The sequence below is a fragment of the Mchenga conophoros genome, linkage group LG7 (genome assembly GCF_057382185.1).
Source record: "Mchenga conophoros isolate Kocher_MC1m ecotype Shallow Benthic linkage group LG7, M_conophoros_male_GT1.1, whole genome shotgun sequence".
In the NCBI taxonomy this organism is placed as follows: domain Eukaryota; kingdom Metazoa; phylum Chordata; class Actinopteri; order Cichliformes; family Cichlidae; genus Mchenga; species Mchenga conophoros.
In genome coordinates, this window is record NC_140532.1 from 8,139,795 (window position 1) to 8,157,289 (window position 17,495).

The 17,495-nt window shown below is 40.7% G+C and overlaps 3 protein-coding genes across 3 annotated transcripts in view; 1 reads left to right on the forward strand and 2 right to left on the reverse strand.

The window, feature by feature from the left end:
* Positions 1–696: 696 nt before the first annotated feature.
* bhlhe41 (basic helix-loop-helix family, member e41) lies at positions 697–5,444 on the reverse strand. The gene is made up of 5 exons (XM_085281815.1): positions 4,360–5,444; positions 4,199–4,265; positions 3,919–4,026; positions 3,703–3,814; positions 697–3,374 (listed from the first exon to the last, which is right to left on the reverse strand). The coding sequence occupies exons 1-5, from the start codon at positions 4,419–4,421 to the stop codon at positions 2,431–2,433; spliced, it is 1,293 nt and encodes a 430-aa protein (XP_085137941.1). The 5' UTR covers positions 4,422–5,444; the 3' UTR covers positions 697–2,430.
* A 437-nt stretch (positions 5,445–5,881) lies between these two features.
* sspn (sarcospan (Kras oncogene-associated gene)) lies at positions 5,882–12,214 on the forward strand. The gene is made up of 3 exons (XM_085281816.1): positions 5,882–6,293; positions 7,795–7,881; positions 10,888–12,214. The coding sequence occupies exons 1-3, from the start codon at positions 6,066–6,068 to the stop codon at positions 11,245–11,247; spliced, it is 675 nt and encodes a 224-aa protein (XP_085137942.1). The 5' UTR covers positions 5,882–6,065; the 3' UTR covers positions 11,248–12,214.
* A 4,071-nt stretch (positions 12,215–16,285) lies between these two features.
* itpr2 (inositol 1,4,5-trisphosphate receptor, type 2) overlaps positions 16,286–17,495 on the reverse strand; it is a 58,314-nt gene continuing 57,104 nt past the window's right edge. The window contains exon 57 of the mRNA XM_085281820.1: positions 16,286–17,209. Within this exon, the coding sequence (XP_085137946.1) occupies positions 17,129–17,209 (81 nt within the window). The 3' untranslated portion in view covers positions 16,286–17,128. The remainder of the gene's footprint in view (positions 17,210–17,495) is intronic.

Genomic DNA, 17,495 nt, shown 5'->3' on the forward strand with positions numbered 1-17,495 from the left:
TAGAATATGAAAATGAGCTGTTTAGAAAAAGTATGTTTTTGGTGAAACTTCATTTCACCAAAAACAATCTAAACTTTCAAGGGTTTTTCTTTTTTGTACCATAATAATGACTTTTTTTGAATTTTGTTGTTGTTGGATTTGTAGTGTGGGTCTTATTCCATCAACAATGATGGAACATGTATAATGAACTTGTTTATACCGTTACCAAGATTGCTTCAAAAAAAAAAAAAGAAGGTGAGAAACTGGAATGCCATGTTAATATTAAAATGATATTGCGACAAGCCAATTAACGGCAACAACAAAGACGGGTTTTAACCTTGTTTAAAGCTTTTGACAGGTTGGAATGAGGGCCCCCTGTTTTTCTTCAGCCTGTACAGACAGACTATAATCTCACTTCATCACCCCTTTTATCACATGACTTTTGTTTAAAGCCTTGGCTTACTGTACATTCCTCTGCTGTGACCTGTCAGCTGATGTGTAGCATTACATTCCACCCATTGAACTTCTAATATTTTTATTATTCATTAATCCCATTATACTAATGCTGTCCAATATTTTGTATTGTTTCTCGTGACCTATGTTACACGTGTATGTACTTGTTGCTTATTAATAGACAATGACCGAAGCTGGATTTTATTGCACGTAAGACTGTGAAGACATGAAAAACTGGTGTAGAATAATAAGTAATCTGCAATGTTCAGATTTTGATATTTATTTTACAACTCATCAGCAATAATTTAGAACAGCATATGTGTAAAGCATTAACGAAATGTGCAACAGTTGCTCAGTTAAGTCTTTAAAAAAAATCCATAGACTTCTACAACATTGACAAAGACATGTATACTTCTTGATATATTCACAAAAACCTATTTACAAACACACATGCCACTTTATAGAACAGCTGATAACAGATCTGAGGCAAAAACCCAGCTGAGGAAAACTACAAAAGCAATGTCATGTAGGCGAAATACAATGAGAAATCTGAAAAAGCAGAACAGCACTATACTTAGTGGGAATTATTTATAAAAAAGAGGCCAGGATAAAGTTCTTAAAATGACCAGACTTTCTTTCCCAGTTTTAGACCATTTAAAAAAAACAAAAAAAAAAACAACTATGGTTTTACATGATGATAGCACAGTATCCCAGATGATGACCTGATGTGTAGTTGGGTTCAGGGTTTTCAAACTTGATTGTGATTTTAACCCCTGAAAGAGCTAGAAATCAGTTTTTTGTAAAATCTGGCAACTTGGTTAACTCCCACTTTACTGCATGGAATCATCACAAAATATCCAATATCTCTTTTCATTGATGGAACAAAATCTTTTTTTTTTTTAAATTTCAAGACAACACAATAGAAAGGTTCAAAGAGAACTATAATGATTTACTTTAATGATGAGATGACTTTTCAGGGTGGAGTGGGTAAAAGCAGAAAAAGTGCACTTAAAAGAGTAACTCAAAGAGCAATGCCATTCTACATACAAACTTTAACAGCTGGGAAAATACAGGTACATTCAATATCAAAGATCTTTAAGGTGCTATCCTACAATGTTTCCTGGAGGTACAGAAGGTCACTGCATCTCTGTGCAGAAATGCTTCAGTCAGGGGATGTACAATATGCTGGTCAAGCAAATCCTTATGAATGAAGGCTTTGTCTCTCCATTAATGGTTTTATTACATCTGTTTCTTTCTTCTTTTTATTTCTTTTTTTGCCACAAGGATACAGAAAGCAACGGAAACCAGAGTAACTTTAGTGGGAGTGAAATGAAGGAATTTATGCATAACACCTCTCCCGTGAATGTATTACAAATGTTTTATTAAAACATGAGACTTTTATATGTGTTGTGTATGATGGAGATGCTGTCTGTGTATGTTCTGAAAGGGGGATGCGTTTCAGTTCTCAGGAGGTACAGTAATGTGCCTCCCAGCTTACCCATGCAAAGTTGGGGATAGATGCACTTCCAGGACCACCCATTTTATAGGCCCCATTTAGTACACATTTACATGGTAATGAATCTTTCAGGTAATAATATTTACAGTCAGAGTCAGCCAAGTTATTAATAATCTTGGCAGAGGTCAGTTGCAACTTCATACATCCAAAGAGACTCATTGACTGGAATATTGCGCACTGCTGCAGTACTCAAAGTTTTGGCACCAATGCTGCCATGTCAAAATAGTTTATCAAAGAGGATAAAAAAACTAACTCCAGCACAACACGGCCATGTAGTGTCAATCATTGTCGATAATCATTCAGATTGTTTAATCTAGCATAAGTGCAAAAGGCACGCGCCGTCACAACTGTCCTCTCTTTCGCCAAGATATTGTACACGAGCAACTCTCCTGTGAAACCCCGTTTAAAACTAGCCTAATTATTTTAAAAAAATGAAGATACATAAACTCCTCGAGAATGCGCAGAGAGGTAACACGGACTAATTAGCTCCTCTGACACCCAGAAAACTGGTCGTGTGAGCTACTCTTGCTCTCGTGGGACGTGTCGCCTACGTCACCCTCTCCGTCGTCACTAGCGGGACTCTCCTCGCGCTCCTCAGGTGAGCCCTCGTCAGCCTCGAGTGACCCGTCGGTGTCTAGAGAGGGTGAGTCCTTGGACTGAGAAGCGGCTCCAAAGTGCGCAGACAGGCCGGGGAACGCGGCAGCAGCGGCCGCCGCCGCCGCCGCTGAGGCGTGAGCGGGATATAGCCAAGGGAAAGGGGAAGCAAGGGCGGCCGCCGCAGGGTACATGTACTTTTCAATGTTGTTCTTGTCGAAAAAAGGCATGTAAGAAGCAGCGGCTGAGGGGTTAATGAAGTAGAAAGGCATGCAAATCGGTGTCTGCTGTCCCACACTGCTTATTCCCATCAGAGAGTTCATAAACGCCACGTCGGGCCTGGTGAGGTCTGCGCCCCCTGCCCCGTTCACAGGCCAGCTCATCTTTGGTTTTTTGGCAGCCCGCTCATCTCCGAACTCTTGCTTGATTTTCACTGCCTTTGGTCCCTGCGCCTTATTGCGCTCACATTCTTTATCTTTGCCATCGCTCTTTTCTGCCTCGCCCCCGTATCCACTGTCCGTGTCTGTGTCATTCTCGTTGAGCTCTCCACCCTGGGTCCTCTGGATGACGGGGACACAGTTGGCTTGGCTGTCAGATTTCTGACCATCCTGTGCGTCCCCGGCGGGCAGCTGGTGTTGTAGTGGCTGCGCGCCGGGCTGGAACTGCGCCAGCACCTTGTGAAGGTGGTTGATCAGCTGCGCGCACCTCTGCTCCCGTGCTGTCCAGTTCTCAAACTGACTCAGGTATTGCAGGACCTCTTTGGCACAGGCCTGGAATCCGGAGTGGAACGCATCCAGATCAGCGTGAATGGAAGATTTCATCGACCGGTCTCCTGCGAAGCAAGGAGTTTGAAGAGTAACAGATCATTATTCTGTAAGATGCTCATCATAACTAGTGACGAGACGAGGCTAGCGACTCAGACAAAGTGAACAGATGCGGTATTAATAGGAAGAATCTTGAAATACACAATAAAGCATCCAAGCTGAGTCTACTCTAGCTCCTCTTTCTTCAATTCTGCTATTTTAAAAACGGAGATTAATAAAGTTTCCCCAAATCCGGTCAGTTAAATGATAAAAACCCATATCCATTTAATTATTGTCAAGAAGTGCAGTTTCTTTACAAAACTTTATGTATATGAGGATTGAGTTCGTTCATCTTACCATTCTGCAAAGCAATAATCTTCTGGTGCTGCTGCTCAGTGACAGCAGTCAGCGCGTTTAAGTGTTTCAGCGTTAACTCCAGGACGACTGCCTTCTCCAAGTGCCCGAGCGTCTGTGGAGAAAATCAGAGGTTGTGTTTGGCTGTTTACGAGGTCTCTGTCATGTAAAGCCATGTCCTGAGCACGTATAAAACTTTTCATGATTTCGTGATCTCACCGACAGCTTGAGATGTTCGGGTAACAAATCCTTCAGCTGCCCTATACATTCGTTGATTCTGTCTCTCCGCTTCTTCTCTATCAACCGGTGTGGTAACTTGTATGCGTCCTGCTGACAAAATACGAGTGTTTAATTAATCAGAACAGGAACACGCTAGTAACACTATAACACTAGTTACAGTGTGTTTCATATCATTTGTGGTATTTTTAAGGAACAACTGTGAAAACAAGCTACATATTGGAATAATAATTTTTTTTTTTAAAAAAAACAACGCGCGCACCTTCCCACCATCCTCTCGCTTTATTCCTCTTTTGGATTTACACATGTAGAGTGAGGGGTAATCCACCCTACGGACACGGGGAAAGTGTCAGATTATTCACCAGGTCATCATGACAGTTTATTAGGCATACTTTGACAGAGTTTGCCAAAAGCGATACTCACCCCAAGAAATCCGCGTGCTCCATGAACTGTCTGTCCTGTAAATGCGGTATTCGTTCATCCATCTCTCCTCTGCTGGTTCTTTGCTTCTTCTGAGCTTCTTTTGGGAATGTTTGTTATTCCAACGACCCACGCGTGGACGGCTGAGGCAGATAATGCACAGTGCGTGTCCTCCAGTGGAGCTGCGCGTCAGACTGATGTCTATAGTTCCCTGAGCTGCCACTTTGCAAAGCCGTCGGCTCTGTGGTTAGAGCGCACGCGCGCCGGTTGGGAACAGCTTCCGACTCACGTGTAGGCTGCACCAGCACAAAGTCCGGTAATTAGACCTTGTCTGTAATATTGCAGCTATCGACGCTGCTTCTATGGCGACTAAGTCCAGGCCATTTTGACCAGGCTGCTGAAACGTGATTCGTGCGCAAAATGCAAAGGAGCAGACGCAGGCGCGTGGAGCGAGGTAGAATAATGATCCTCAGATGCAGCGGTTTTGCATCTAGTTTTATGGGCTACAAAACTTCACAGCTCGTGTTTGCTGTGCAAGCGCTGAGCTGCCGGAGCGAGACACAGACTTCTAAACTGATCACGAATAGTCGCACTTCGGGAAAGAAGCCTCCGCGAGATAAAAACAAGAACCGGTCACGTAACGTGACCGAGCCTGAACAGCAGACAGGTTATTGTGGCGTAAACACGGAGCGTAAACATGGGGGTGTGAGCTTTTTAAAGTCCACAAAATGTGTGCGCTCATGCGTTTTCATGCACCCTGCACCCTCTATGTACGTTGTTGTGCGACAGGACAACCTTAGTTGTACATCAATTCCCCAAAGCTGCGTTGTCAGTAACCATGGCACCGGCCCAGCTGTGTGCTGAAACACGTGCGTCGCAGTTCTTTTATTAGTCTCGGGATAAAGTTTTATGACTTGTTAGTCCGACGTGCTGAAAATGATGAGTGATCACAGTCCCCTTCAAACACCTCGGTTTCTCGTAAGCCCGTTAGTTCTCTGTATTGACCGCGATAAACACGTGAAGCGTGAGGATAAAAAGAAATAAAAACCTTTTATATATAAATGTGTTACTGCATATTTATAGTTTAACCACATAAAGTTCATCTGTTACTGACACCTGCTCCTCCCTTGCGAACGTTAAAATGATCCAAAAACACTAAAATCTGCGCCACTGTAATGCCCTCACATGCCTTGTGATCACATTACTCGTTCCTGTAAGTCATGTGACACGTTCTGGCTGGCGGCATATGGTTGTCTTGTGTAACTGCTGACAAAGAATGAAACAGTCACTTGGCTCTTTAATGAAGTGTCACCTCCTCTGTGCTGGCTGTTCATTAACTCATACCTGCTGATCCCTCTCTGTACTTTCCCTTTTTTGTTTTTAATGTGAGTACACGATAAATCATCTTATTGTCGTAAGTTGGAATCCCCCTTTGTGTCTTCCTGCCTCCCATCCCTCCTCTTCCTTCCCTCCTCAGTATGCTGCCTGCTCTATATGTGGCACTGGAGCCGCGTTAGGATTCCAGTCCAAATGTTTTCCATATTAGTTCAGAGCCTTCTCTGATTCCAAATAGCAGCCATAGCTGTGTTTATGGTGAGAGAGGGCAGGGAGGGGAAGGGAAGGGAGGGAGACCGCAGGCGGGCTCATACACCCCAAAGAGTAAAAGTCGTGTAGAGACACAGGAAAAGAAAGTGAAGGCAGAAAGAGAAATGAGACAGACACAGAAAGATTCCTCAGACAAGAAGGAGGGCAAGAAGAAGAGAGAAGAGAGCCCAACACCAGAAGATGGCCATAAGTGCAGAGTCTGTCGTTTCCCTCTGCTCATCGCTCTGCTCCAGCTGCTGTTGGGGGTGGCTGTCACAGCCGTGGCCTTCCTTATGTTGGCTATCAGTCCCTCACTTTTGGCCAGGGAGACTCCACACTGGGCTGGGATCATTGTAAGCTGCATACTTTACGCTCTATCATCATCCGCTACACTCATTTGTTTGCATGGAACTTCCGGTTTCTGATACTTCTGCATGAGCCTCAGCAACACACCTGTGTTGTACATCTTTAGCACACTGTATGTCAACACCGGCCCCCACCAGGCTGTCTCTGCCAGACAGGCACCGTAGCCATGGGAAATCACTAATATTGTCATGTGGTAACAAATCTCCATCTGTCATATTCACCTGAATGCATACACCTGCATTTCCATTATTTCTCAGTCACATGCATCAGCTTGCACCTTCTGTTGTTCACACTGCATGTCCAAGAAATCTTAAACATCTGGACAGATGAGATGAGTCATCCAATAACAGCATGCCGCATTCCAAACTAACCCACGAACACCCACACAGTGTCAGAAGACCTCATTATTATTTGCAAATATGATGTACATCTTTTTGAGTACCTCTGCATCCTTGCCATCCGGTCTCCCCCACATATACACGCACACATCACATATAGTTTCACACAAAAGTAAACTTTTACGATGCAAACAACAAATGAAAGATAAGTTGCGTGTTTCATTTAGGTTAAGACGAGAAGTGGAATTTCAAGAGAAATTAACAAAAAGGTCACGAAAGCACTGAAAGTTTGTTAATGTTGAAGTGTAACTGACTGGGAGCATCAGTTAAACTGTAAAGCTTTGAGGTTTCAGCTCACAAAGGTGAACTTTGTTAAGAGTAACACGTAAAAAGTGGATAAACTGTAAGTTGAAGTGTTACAAATGCACGCACTTTAACTTGTATAACCAATGAGGCACAAAGTGTTCATCTTTCCTTGTGAAATGTGTAATAAAAAAGGGGGGAAGGCAAATTTACTTATTATTATAGTTTGGGCTAAGACTTCAGGTCACCTTTCAGTGATATATGTTTAAAAAAACGTGTTTTTTGTGTCTGGGCTCTACCCCAGCCTATCACAGATGCCATCTGCCTTCGAAAACATCCCTGGACATCAACATCCCGAGTTAGATCCTCACGAGATTCAGCCAAGTGAAAAACATTGAGGTCATCAAGAACTTTCCAGAGAATCCTGAGTGCTTAAGAACCTGAGAAAAACATTTAAATAAGATGCCTCACGTTAGTCACAAGACTCCAATTGCACTGAAGACACAGAGATAGAGTGTGAGTGTGTTTGTGTGCAAGAAAGAGAGAGGAGGGGAGTGAAAGGGAAAGACAGAGTAAAGTAATCAGATGGCAGCTTACTGCTGAATCATGTAATACCAGGAAACACCTCTGAAAACCTGGGGGAAAGTATTTCTTTTTCTTATTCATGGTCTAAACTGTATGTAAATGTATGATTTACAAGTCATTCATATATGCTATATATATGGATGAAATGGATCTTTGTGGCGCTTAAAAATCATGTTGTCACAAATCATGTAGATGTTTTTAATGCCTTGATGACTGAGTCTATCCAAATAATGCTAAACCCTTTTTTTCTGTTATGTTTCAGCTGTGTTTAGTTTCCATCCTGGGCTTTGTCCTGTACTGTATCACCTATGTCCCTGATGAGAGAACATCGAAGCAATTCATTGTCAAGGTGAGCTTAGCGAAAGCCTGGTGACTTAAAACATTTGCTTATTAATGCGAAAACAAGTGTCTGAAATTGTCCCACGATTTGTAGAATCAGTCAAAAGTATGACCAGGCTTAGTGTTCAGACAGAAAACCTCTGCAGAAAACATTATTTTACTCCCTGTTAAAGTACAAAGCTGGTCTCAGGGAACTGCAACTGTCAGAAGCATAGAGAGAAAAGCATTTAACAGCATTCCTGTTTAAAAGTGCTCTGCAGGAATCCGTGTGAGCGGAGGAGTGCTTTCATTAATGCGACTTGATTGTACAGCTTAATTAGCCACACAATGTATGCAGCTGGAATTTCAAAGCAATTAAAATCAGCCGATCATTGTTTCCTGGGAAGGGGCATCCTTTTTTTATGTCTGGGTCTTCTGTGCATACCAGGTTCAAATATGTAAATGATGTAAAGACAGCATACTTCAGCAGTATTTTGTATTAGAAAATGCTGCTAATTTGCAGAAAGGCTTGTTAAAAAAACAAAACAATGCTAGCATGTCTATTTTGTGTAGCTTTAAATGTCATCGATGTACCTCAGTCACCAGAAAGACACAGATTCTGATCATTTGCATTTTTAAGTTCACAAACTAGTGATATTAGCCGATCCCTAAATGAGACAGTATTGAACTTGTTGAAATTTGACTGCATTGTTCATTTATCCATTTGTCTTGCATAGCAGCAAAGTATAGTGCTGTGAAAAAGTGTTTGGCCTCTTGATACAATGAGTCTTTCACATCGCTGTGGAGGAATTTTGGTCCACTCTTCTTTGTAGAATTGTTTTAATTCAGCCACCTTGAAAGGTTTTCATTCATGAATAGTCTCAATTGGATTTGAGTCCAGACTTTGACTAGGACACTTCAAAACCTTCCTTTTTTCTTTTGAGACATTCAGAGGTGGACTTGCTGTTGTGTTTTGGGTCATCGTCCTGCTGCCCAACTCAAGCGTTCTCGAGCTTCAGAGCACAAATTGATGAACATTTAAAAATTTCTGCTGAAGAGAATTTTTTTTGATTCCATCAATTACAGCAAGTTACTCAGTTCATAAAGAAGCAAATAGCCCCAGACCATTAACCCACCATTGGTCATGATGTTCTTTTTCTGAATTGCTGTGCTAGTTTTATGCCTGATGTATCGTGACATAAACCTTCCAGAAAGTTCAACTTTTGTCTCGCCAGTCCACAGAATATTTTCCCAAAGGTCTTGGGGATCATTAACATGTTTTTTGGCAAATGTGAGACAAGTCCTTGTGTTCTTTTTGGTCAGCTTGAACTCTCCCATGGATGCCATTTTTGCCCAGTCTCTTTCTTAGTGTTGAATCATGAACACTGACTTTAACTGAGACACGTGAGGCCTGCAGGTCTTGGGTTCTTTTTTTGGCCTTCTGGAAAAGTTGTGTTGGTCTCGGATGATAATGGCTCTCATTGTGGTTCACTGGACTCCCAAAGCCTGGGAAATGGTTTTGTAACCCTTTCCAGAGTCAATGACTTTGTTTCTCAGCTGTTTCTTTTGATCATGTGTGTTTTGATATCTTTTAGCTTACTAAACTTTGTCAGTCAGGTTCTGTTTGTGCTTCTTAATTGATTCAAAGGTCTGTTGTAATCAGGCCTGGGTGGGGCTGGTGAACATAATTCATTAATCATAGTTAATTCAAGATTTTACAATGGGGGCAATTACTTTTTCAAACAGCATCAGGTAGGTTTGGATAGCTTTTTTTCCTTTAATAAGATAAGCAATCATTTAAAATCTTTGTTTTTGTTTACTCGGGTTATCTTTGTCTGATATTAAAATCTGCTTGATTATCTGAAACATGTAAGTGTGACAGTTACATAAAAAAAGAGATCAGGAAATGGGCAAATATTTTTTCACAGCACAGTATGTCCTTATGTCAGGTGTCATTTCTTGTAGTTTTTTTAGCCAAAAGTTCTATGTAGAAGAAAAAACCTCCTTGTCTGGCCTTCAAACAGCCCTCAAACCAAAACAAATGTGTTTTAATTTGTTAATTTACTTTGTCAGTGAATACGCGACTACACTGTCTCTCTTTCTGAAGAATCTGTGGCCTTGCAGTGAACTTGTTTATTAATTCCAGTTGCCCGTGGTTCAAAGAGAGAGCAAAGGGAGAGGGAGCCGTTCTCACATTAAGTGTTAACTGTGTTGTTAGATAGGGACTCATATGACCACTTTATTTCTCATTAACTGTGTAAAAACACTCGTGACTATGAGTTTTGAAGTGCTCTGTAAAAGTGGACAGCACATAGACTCTTAACAACGACGACGACAACAGCATCCTTACTTTCAACTTTGGGCTTTCCGATCACCTGTTTAGTGAAGCCCACACTGTTCAGCAGAGTGCTTGTTGATGCACTTGCTTTACATGCATCTCCCCTGTAATCATCCATACTCTCCATCTCACAGCTGTTCCAAAATTAACATAAATGCAGTTTCAAATCAAGCACCACTCATCACTTGCATAACTCTATAAGCAGCATGTAACTGAAAGCAAAATACACCAGCGAATGAGCGCTCCTTTTATATAAGCGGTGGATTAAGATGAAGGTTTAGTGTTATTGCAATCGTGCAGTTGCATAAACAGCACAAAGCCTCTGTCACATTTTGAAACTGTATTTTTAGATGCTCTCTGCAAGTATTCTCACACAGGACATCCACTAAAGGTTGGAGGTGGCTGTAGCTGCAGGTCACTGGAATATATGTGATATCTCCCCTTCGTGCTAAGAGCTGGACCAGTACCTTTAGGGTCAGAGTATTCTGGGTAATCTCTTTGAACTTAATTTGCCATAGGCACTGAGCCAGCACGTCTGTTTCTAAGCTACAGTTTTGGCACTGTGGGGTAATCATGAGACAACAGGCTAAAGTGGGAGCCGGATTAGAATATAAAAACATATTGAATAAAAGATAGAAAATGTTTTCTGATGAAAGCTTTCATAGTGTCTGGTCTCACGCTAGCTTTCTGCCCCTACAGCTCCTGTATTTTGTCCTGTGCATGATTGGCCTGGTCATCTCTGTGCTGGTCATGGCGTTTGCTGCCCACCATTACGAGCAAACCAGCAGCTTCATCTGTGAGCAAGATGTAGAAGCCTGCGTCTGCATACTCGATGAAGAAGATCTACTAGCTCGCACCTTCACTTACGAGGGAGTCAGTGACTGCGAGGTGATCACCGGTACACTCACACTTTACTTCCTGATCCAGATCTTCCTCAATCTGGCCCAAGCGCTCATCTGTGCCGTTGGTGCCTTCATCATGTGGAAGCACCGCTATCAGGTCTTCTTTGCTGGTCTTCAGATTGGCTCTCCCTCAACCCAGCAGTGGCAGAAAGTTTAATTGAAGATGGCAAAGCTCACGAGGTGCCTCTGGTCAGTCAGCTCAAGAGGGAGGTTGACTTAACTCTGGCGGACTGGAATATTTGTCTTTTTGTGTGCCTTGGCTTGTTCTCTGTCAGCCAATCACGTGGCAGCAGCTCAATGTATTTATGCTGGAAGTTGTATCAGCTTTGTAACAGCTTTTTGTATTTTATATAAGTAAAGTTCTACTTCCAGTTTCCAATTTTTAGTCCTTGAAAAGAAGTTGTAAAGTCAAAAGCAGCTTATTGTGTTTCATATTTTTGTTAGTTATGTTTTCATCTCATTCACAGAAATTTCATAACCACGACACCTAAAACACATCGAGTTCTTGTGCGATGATTCTCAATTACAGAATGAAACTGCCTCAAAAATTAAAAAAGGATTGTTCACACATTAGCAAATATTAGTAAGATGAATCTTAAACCTTAAAATGAATGCTTTATTTATTGTTACTGTTACTGCATAAAATCCCCTTTTATTAAAGCCTTGTTTTGTATTATGTGCATTTTGAGGTTCGTTTTCAGGGTTTTTTTGATGAAAATCATTTAGTTTATTAATTTTGCCACTAAACATATGCAGCTCGCTAAATACAGACTTCACTCCCCTGACAAAAAAAACGTTATCAAAGTCCTTTTCAGCTGGTACAAGTAAATGCCACACAGTTCTGAGTGCAGTAGCATAACCTGAGCAGGCTACACTTCATAAGACTGGTTTCAGACTGAACTGGGCTGTGGTGGAAGGTGGCCAGCAGCCAGCATGAGTCAAACAGCCTGTAGGAGTGGAACTGCTGCAGCCACAAAGAGAGGAGGGGTGAGACGGGGTGAGGAAAGGGGGGACTCAGACTGGCAGCTGGACTGAAGTGACCTATGGTGAATCATTTCACAGTGTTTGAGCTGTGTTAGGAAGCGGGAAAAAAAATAAATGGTGGTTTTTATTTTTAAATGAAATACGTTTCTGTGTTATTTATTACTACTCTAGCAATATTTACCTGCAATCTCAACATGCTAAGCAGGAAACGTAAGCATGAGTCAGTTTCCATATGAATGAAATGTATGCGCAGAGGAAGAGTGTAACTAGTACTGGATCAAATACACCCTACATTGTTTTGTCAGTGATAAAAGGTTAATTAACTGAAATCTTAAATTTTATGAATTAATTTCATGTGGATAAAAAAATGCCAGTAGTTACTCTTTCAAGACTGTCTTAACATATTTGGGCACAAATAGAAACCTTTTTGTCAGCTGTATGCAGTTGCAGTTTCCCTTTTTTTGTAATTACATACACAGGTACCAGGCACTTTAGGTAAAGTGTTGAGCTGCCTATTAACACAAAGGTCTAATCAGCCAATCACATGGCAGCAGTTCCACAGGTGTTGGTGTAATGGTGTGGGGGACATTTTTTGGCACACTTTGATTCGCTTAGTACCAGCTGAGCATCATTAAAATGCTGCAGCTTTCCTGAGTATTGTTGCTGCCTATGTCCATCCCATTATGACCACAGTGTACCCATCTGTTAATGGCTGCTTCTAGCAAGATAATGCACCATGTCACCATATTGTCATCTCAAACTGGTTTCTTGAACATGACAATGAATTCACTGTACTCAAATGGCTTCCACAGTCACTAGATCTTAATCCAATAGAGCACCTTTGGGATGTACAGTTGACAAATCTGCAGCTGTGTAACGCTATCATGTCAATATGGACCAATAACTGAGTCATGTTCCTAGCACTTTGTTGAAGCTATGCCATGAATATTTAAGGTAATTCTCAAGGCAAAAGGGGTCTAATCTAGTACTTGCACACTGAGCCCAATAGTGTCTAATGAGTGTATATAGATATCAAATGAAGACTGAACATTGCATTCAGAATAATTACTTGGTCTTTACATTAAAACATGTATTATTATTGCTGAAAACAGAGTAGAGTAAGCTTTACCTATGCTACCTGCAAGTTACGCCAATCTATACATCCATTCACAAGCCACAGCATATCCAGGCAGAAGGGCAGCCTATCATGATAATGTAAAACGTAAAAGCAGGCACTGAAACTTGTTGTTCGTTAACAAAATATGTAGTGATCATAATTTACATGTGACTGCTCACATGTGGCTTTCCTCAAAGACTATGGCACAACTTAAAAAATATTAACTCAGTGTGTCATTTATTGTAGGAATGATTTATTCATTCTGTTTAATGATTTATTCACACATATTGCACGATACACAACTCTGTGTGTGTGTGTGTGTGTGTGTGTGTGTGTGTGTGTGTGTGTGTGTGTGTGTGTGTGTGTGTGTGTGTGTGTGTGTGTGTGTGTGTGACGGCAAACAATATTCTCCATGTGCTTGTTTTCTGTGATATGATGTCAATGCATCATGTGACCAGAAACAACTCAACTTCACTGCCATACAAAGGAAGTCACATGCCAGTCGTCATGAGGCCATGGTTATTTATAAAAATGAGTGTGATGAGGGACCTTCCACCCACCTCTTTGGAAGGTAACAGCTTTCTGTGTGGTCAGTTTGTCTTTCCAGGCAAAACAACAACAAAAAAGCATTGTCTGATATCTGACTCTGGTGGCCACTGATGCTGCTGAGAGTCTTTAGAGAAAACTGCAGAAGACAGAAGATCAATATGTGTATTGACAAGAAGGAAAACGATGCACTCTGCATCTCTAAAATAGACTGAACAACATCAAGTGTTTTTGATCATTTTACATGCAGATGCTCTTTATATCCAGCTAAATATGGCTTGATTAATTCTGTGCATTGGTGTCAAAATGCCTTCCAGGCACAGAGGTGTCTCAGATGTTGCCTTATATTTACTGATCTGGGTGTTTTCCTACTTGCTCTAGTGAATACACAAAAGCTAAGCATGTGACTTGAAGATGATCCAAATGTGTCTGAGGTTGTGTTCATAAAGTAAACAAAACACTTCTCATGTGCATTAAAAGGGCTTTGGTAATCACCAAGGATGAAGTTAAGCAGACTGTAGAGTCTAGGCTATTAGCCATTAATAGTAAATGGACATCAAAGTTAAATGGTTTCTCTCCAGGGTCACAGCATAAATATTAGCTGATCAAATTTAGGAAGTGATGCAAGGTGAAGCGGTGGTGTTACAATATAGCATCAAGAGTTTTGCCAGACAGCAGTGATGGTCCTGATATTAGCCTCTCCCTCCTTTCCATTTCTGAGTGCAACACATTCCAGTGAAGCTGCACTTAACCCTTCTTGTCTGCGCAGTGACAGCTGCTCGCCATTATGGCACTGCGTGAACTAATTTTAATGGCTGTCACAGGCAGCAGGAGCAAATGCAGGCCTGCCAGCGTAAACACTGAACTGAAGCCAAGAAGGATGGGCTTCTCTGCAGAGGGTAAATGGCAAGACAGGATAAGAGACCAGTTTACTTTCTGAGACTTGTTAATCATTTCAAATTTCATACAGACGCACAGACAGACGCAGAGACGGGTTTGAGTTCACCACCTCCTCAAGTGATGACTGTGGAATTACCAGTGGGGATTTCCATGTGTGGAAACAAAGCTCAATGTAGCTAATGCTTCAGTTCATTAATGCCGTTAATATTTTTCTTCTTAAAACCATCACCGTTTAGCTTTTGGCGGGGTTAGTTTTTACACCAACATTTTCCAAATTACTTTTAACTATTTTTACATATCCAAGCTGAGGTGTTACAGCTTAATTTGTTAAAATAGGTGCAATTAATGAATAATTGCACCTATTTTGCTTTCCCACCACACGTTCACTGATAGTTAATTACTGCTCTAGAAATCCTGTACAATCTTTTATTTTTGTAGTTTAAAAACTATTTTTTAAGTACTGAATTAAACTTAAATAAATCTAATTAGATGGATGTGATTATTTGAAACTATTCATTAACCGATATGACGGATTGAAATGACAAGGCTATCTAATTAAACATTTGGTATCTCTGATTGCTAGACAGCTAAGCGTACAGATTCAACACCGCTCACCCATTTAATTCAGCTATTGCACATTTTGAAACTATAGATACTTAAATCCACTATTCAGGGAAATGGTTGCAAACTTTATAAGGTCAGGCAGCCATTCATCTCACACATGAAGAGCTGCAGACTTAATAAACTACTTGATAAAAATCTGATGATGATTCTGTATTGAATGAAAGGAGGCCTTATGCTTTTTTTTTTTTTTTTTTTGCCATTTTCCATCATATTTATTCATGGATACTTATATTATACATAGTCAAAGGCTCATTTAATGTAGACAACATCTTTACCAGGCGCAGACAGTCAGTGGAAAGTTAACTTAAAGGCAAAGCAAGTAAAACAGCTTGTTACAGACAGACGATGAACCACGAGGCTGCACTATACTTAGATATAAGCAAAATTAATAAAGATTATTTTGTAATTTGAATCACGCATAGCTACTCAAGTACAGCACAAGAATAAAAATACTGGGCTTGAAATGTACATAATTAGTCCCCTTTAAATACAAGGGGTGTAGCAAAGCTGGAAGAAGTAAATTTGTCATAACAGTCATGAAACTGAGCCGAAATATTAGCTCATCTAAAAGAAGACGTGACATCTTGCATCCCCCTCATGGACGAGCACAAGTAAGTTGAGACTGGTGTACAGGGGCTCACAGTGAGTACTCATCCATTTCCAACAAGAAGATTTGAACTGAACTTTACTAGAGAGTTGAAACATTTTTCTACACACTGCCTTTCAGCTAACAGTGTCTCAGGACATTGAGTGATGGAGTACGCCACAGTCTGGTGTTCATCTGTGCAACTTTAAAATAACTGCAGACTTCTCAACTGCACTTCACGAGGGACTAGTGAAAATTATTTACACTAAAAGACACTTTATAAAACAGTAGGAGATGGATGTTAGAGCAGATACAGTAAATTACAGTATTAGCTTACATCTCTATAAACACAAGGATGTTCATAACGTAACAAAAAACTGTGAGCTTACCATCTTCAGTCAAGATGTATCAATATATGATTTAAGACCATCAAGAAAGTTTTGCACAGGAAATAAGTTTATTCACATTTATATATATATGACATAGAAATCTGTAAAAGGCAACTGAAGTGGTGCGGTGAATGCGTATTTAAACAGAACAAAGCATTCAAATAATAATAATAATAATAATAATAATAATACCTCAAACCAACCTGTTACTGTTTGCAGTTAAAGGTTTTTACCCTTTTTTTTATTTTAAAAAGTGCACTTTCAGCAATCGCAATGTTCCATTTATAAAAGTTAACGAGTAAGGCAGCATGAGTCTTTTTTTTCCCAAAATGCAAAAATACTCGTCCAGTTATGAACCAACAATTTTCTCATAAATACCAACAAAAATCTAAAACGGTAAAATTCTTGATCTTAGTGTGCACACTCTTCCTCTGGAAGCCTGCGAGCCAATCATTGACCTCTGTGGGGCTGGCTGATCAGCACTATGACAGTGGTGGAGCAGAGGCCAAGACAGCTGTCCACAGGCCTGACAGCACTTAACCATTAACCTACCTTAACATTTCCCTCAGCTTCTGTCTGGCACGCTATCACTACATTGGAAGGTGTGTGCTGTGCCTGGTCAATCATTGACAGACCAGTTTTTCTGTACACAAGGGCCCTTATGGCTGAGTGGGCACAAAAGGCACACTGTCTCCAAATAAGGCCGTGTTTGTGTCACTTTGTGTCACAGAAAAGGCACTATGTCTAAAATTAAGCATCAACACTTGCTGGTCCCTTGCAAATTTTGACATCAGTAATTGTAGGTGTACATTTGAGTACAAGTGTTGTTCTCAAGGCTGCAGTTCATGTGTCTGCGTTTCTCTCTGGCTTTATAGTGAGCCAATAGCAGCGCTCAGTGAGTTGGAATGTGATGATTGGGCTGAGGAGGACCCAGGAATCCGAGCCTCTGTTTGTTCTTCCTCTGTTCTGTCATCTGTTGAGGAGAAGGGGAGGAAAACAAAAGCTGTAAGGTTTGTATATTCTGTATGTAGCACACACAGAAACTTGGTTTCTTGCCATTAATGTAGTAGTACAGTTATATATATATATATATATATATATATATATATATATATGAATGAATAAACTTGCAGTACATGTAGATTTCTCCTCCAAGAGTGAACAAACTGTTTTAGTTTAGACAAAAATCATTGAATTTGTCATTTCAGAAGTTGCACAGTTATTCTACAACATTCTTCTATCAATTTTAAATCGCCTGA

Coding starts and splice junctions, on each gene's coding strand:
- bhlhe41 (XM_085281815.1), bottom strand. CDS start 4,421: ATGGATGAACGAATACCGCATTTACAGGACAGACAGTTCATGGAGCAC. Junction 4,266..4,359: donor GAGCACGCGGATTTCTTGGG/GTGAGTATCGCT, acceptor CCGTGTCCGTAG/GGTGGATTACCCCTCACTCT. Junction 3,375..3,702: donor GATTATTGCTTTGCAGAATG/GTAAGATGAACG, acceptor CTTGCTTCGCAG/GAGACCGGTCGATGAAATCT.
- sspn (XM_085281816.1), top strand. CDS start 6,066: ATGAGACAGACACAGAAAGATTCCTCAGACAAGAAGGAGGGCAAGAAG. Junction 6,294..7,794: donor CACACTGGGCTGGGATCATT/GTAAGCTGCATA, acceptor GTTATGTTTCAG/CTGTGTTTAGTTTCCATCCT. Junction 7,882..10,887: donor CGAAGCAATTCATTGTCAAG/GTGAGCTTAGCG, acceptor CTGCCCCTACAG/CTCCTGTATTTTGTCCTGTG.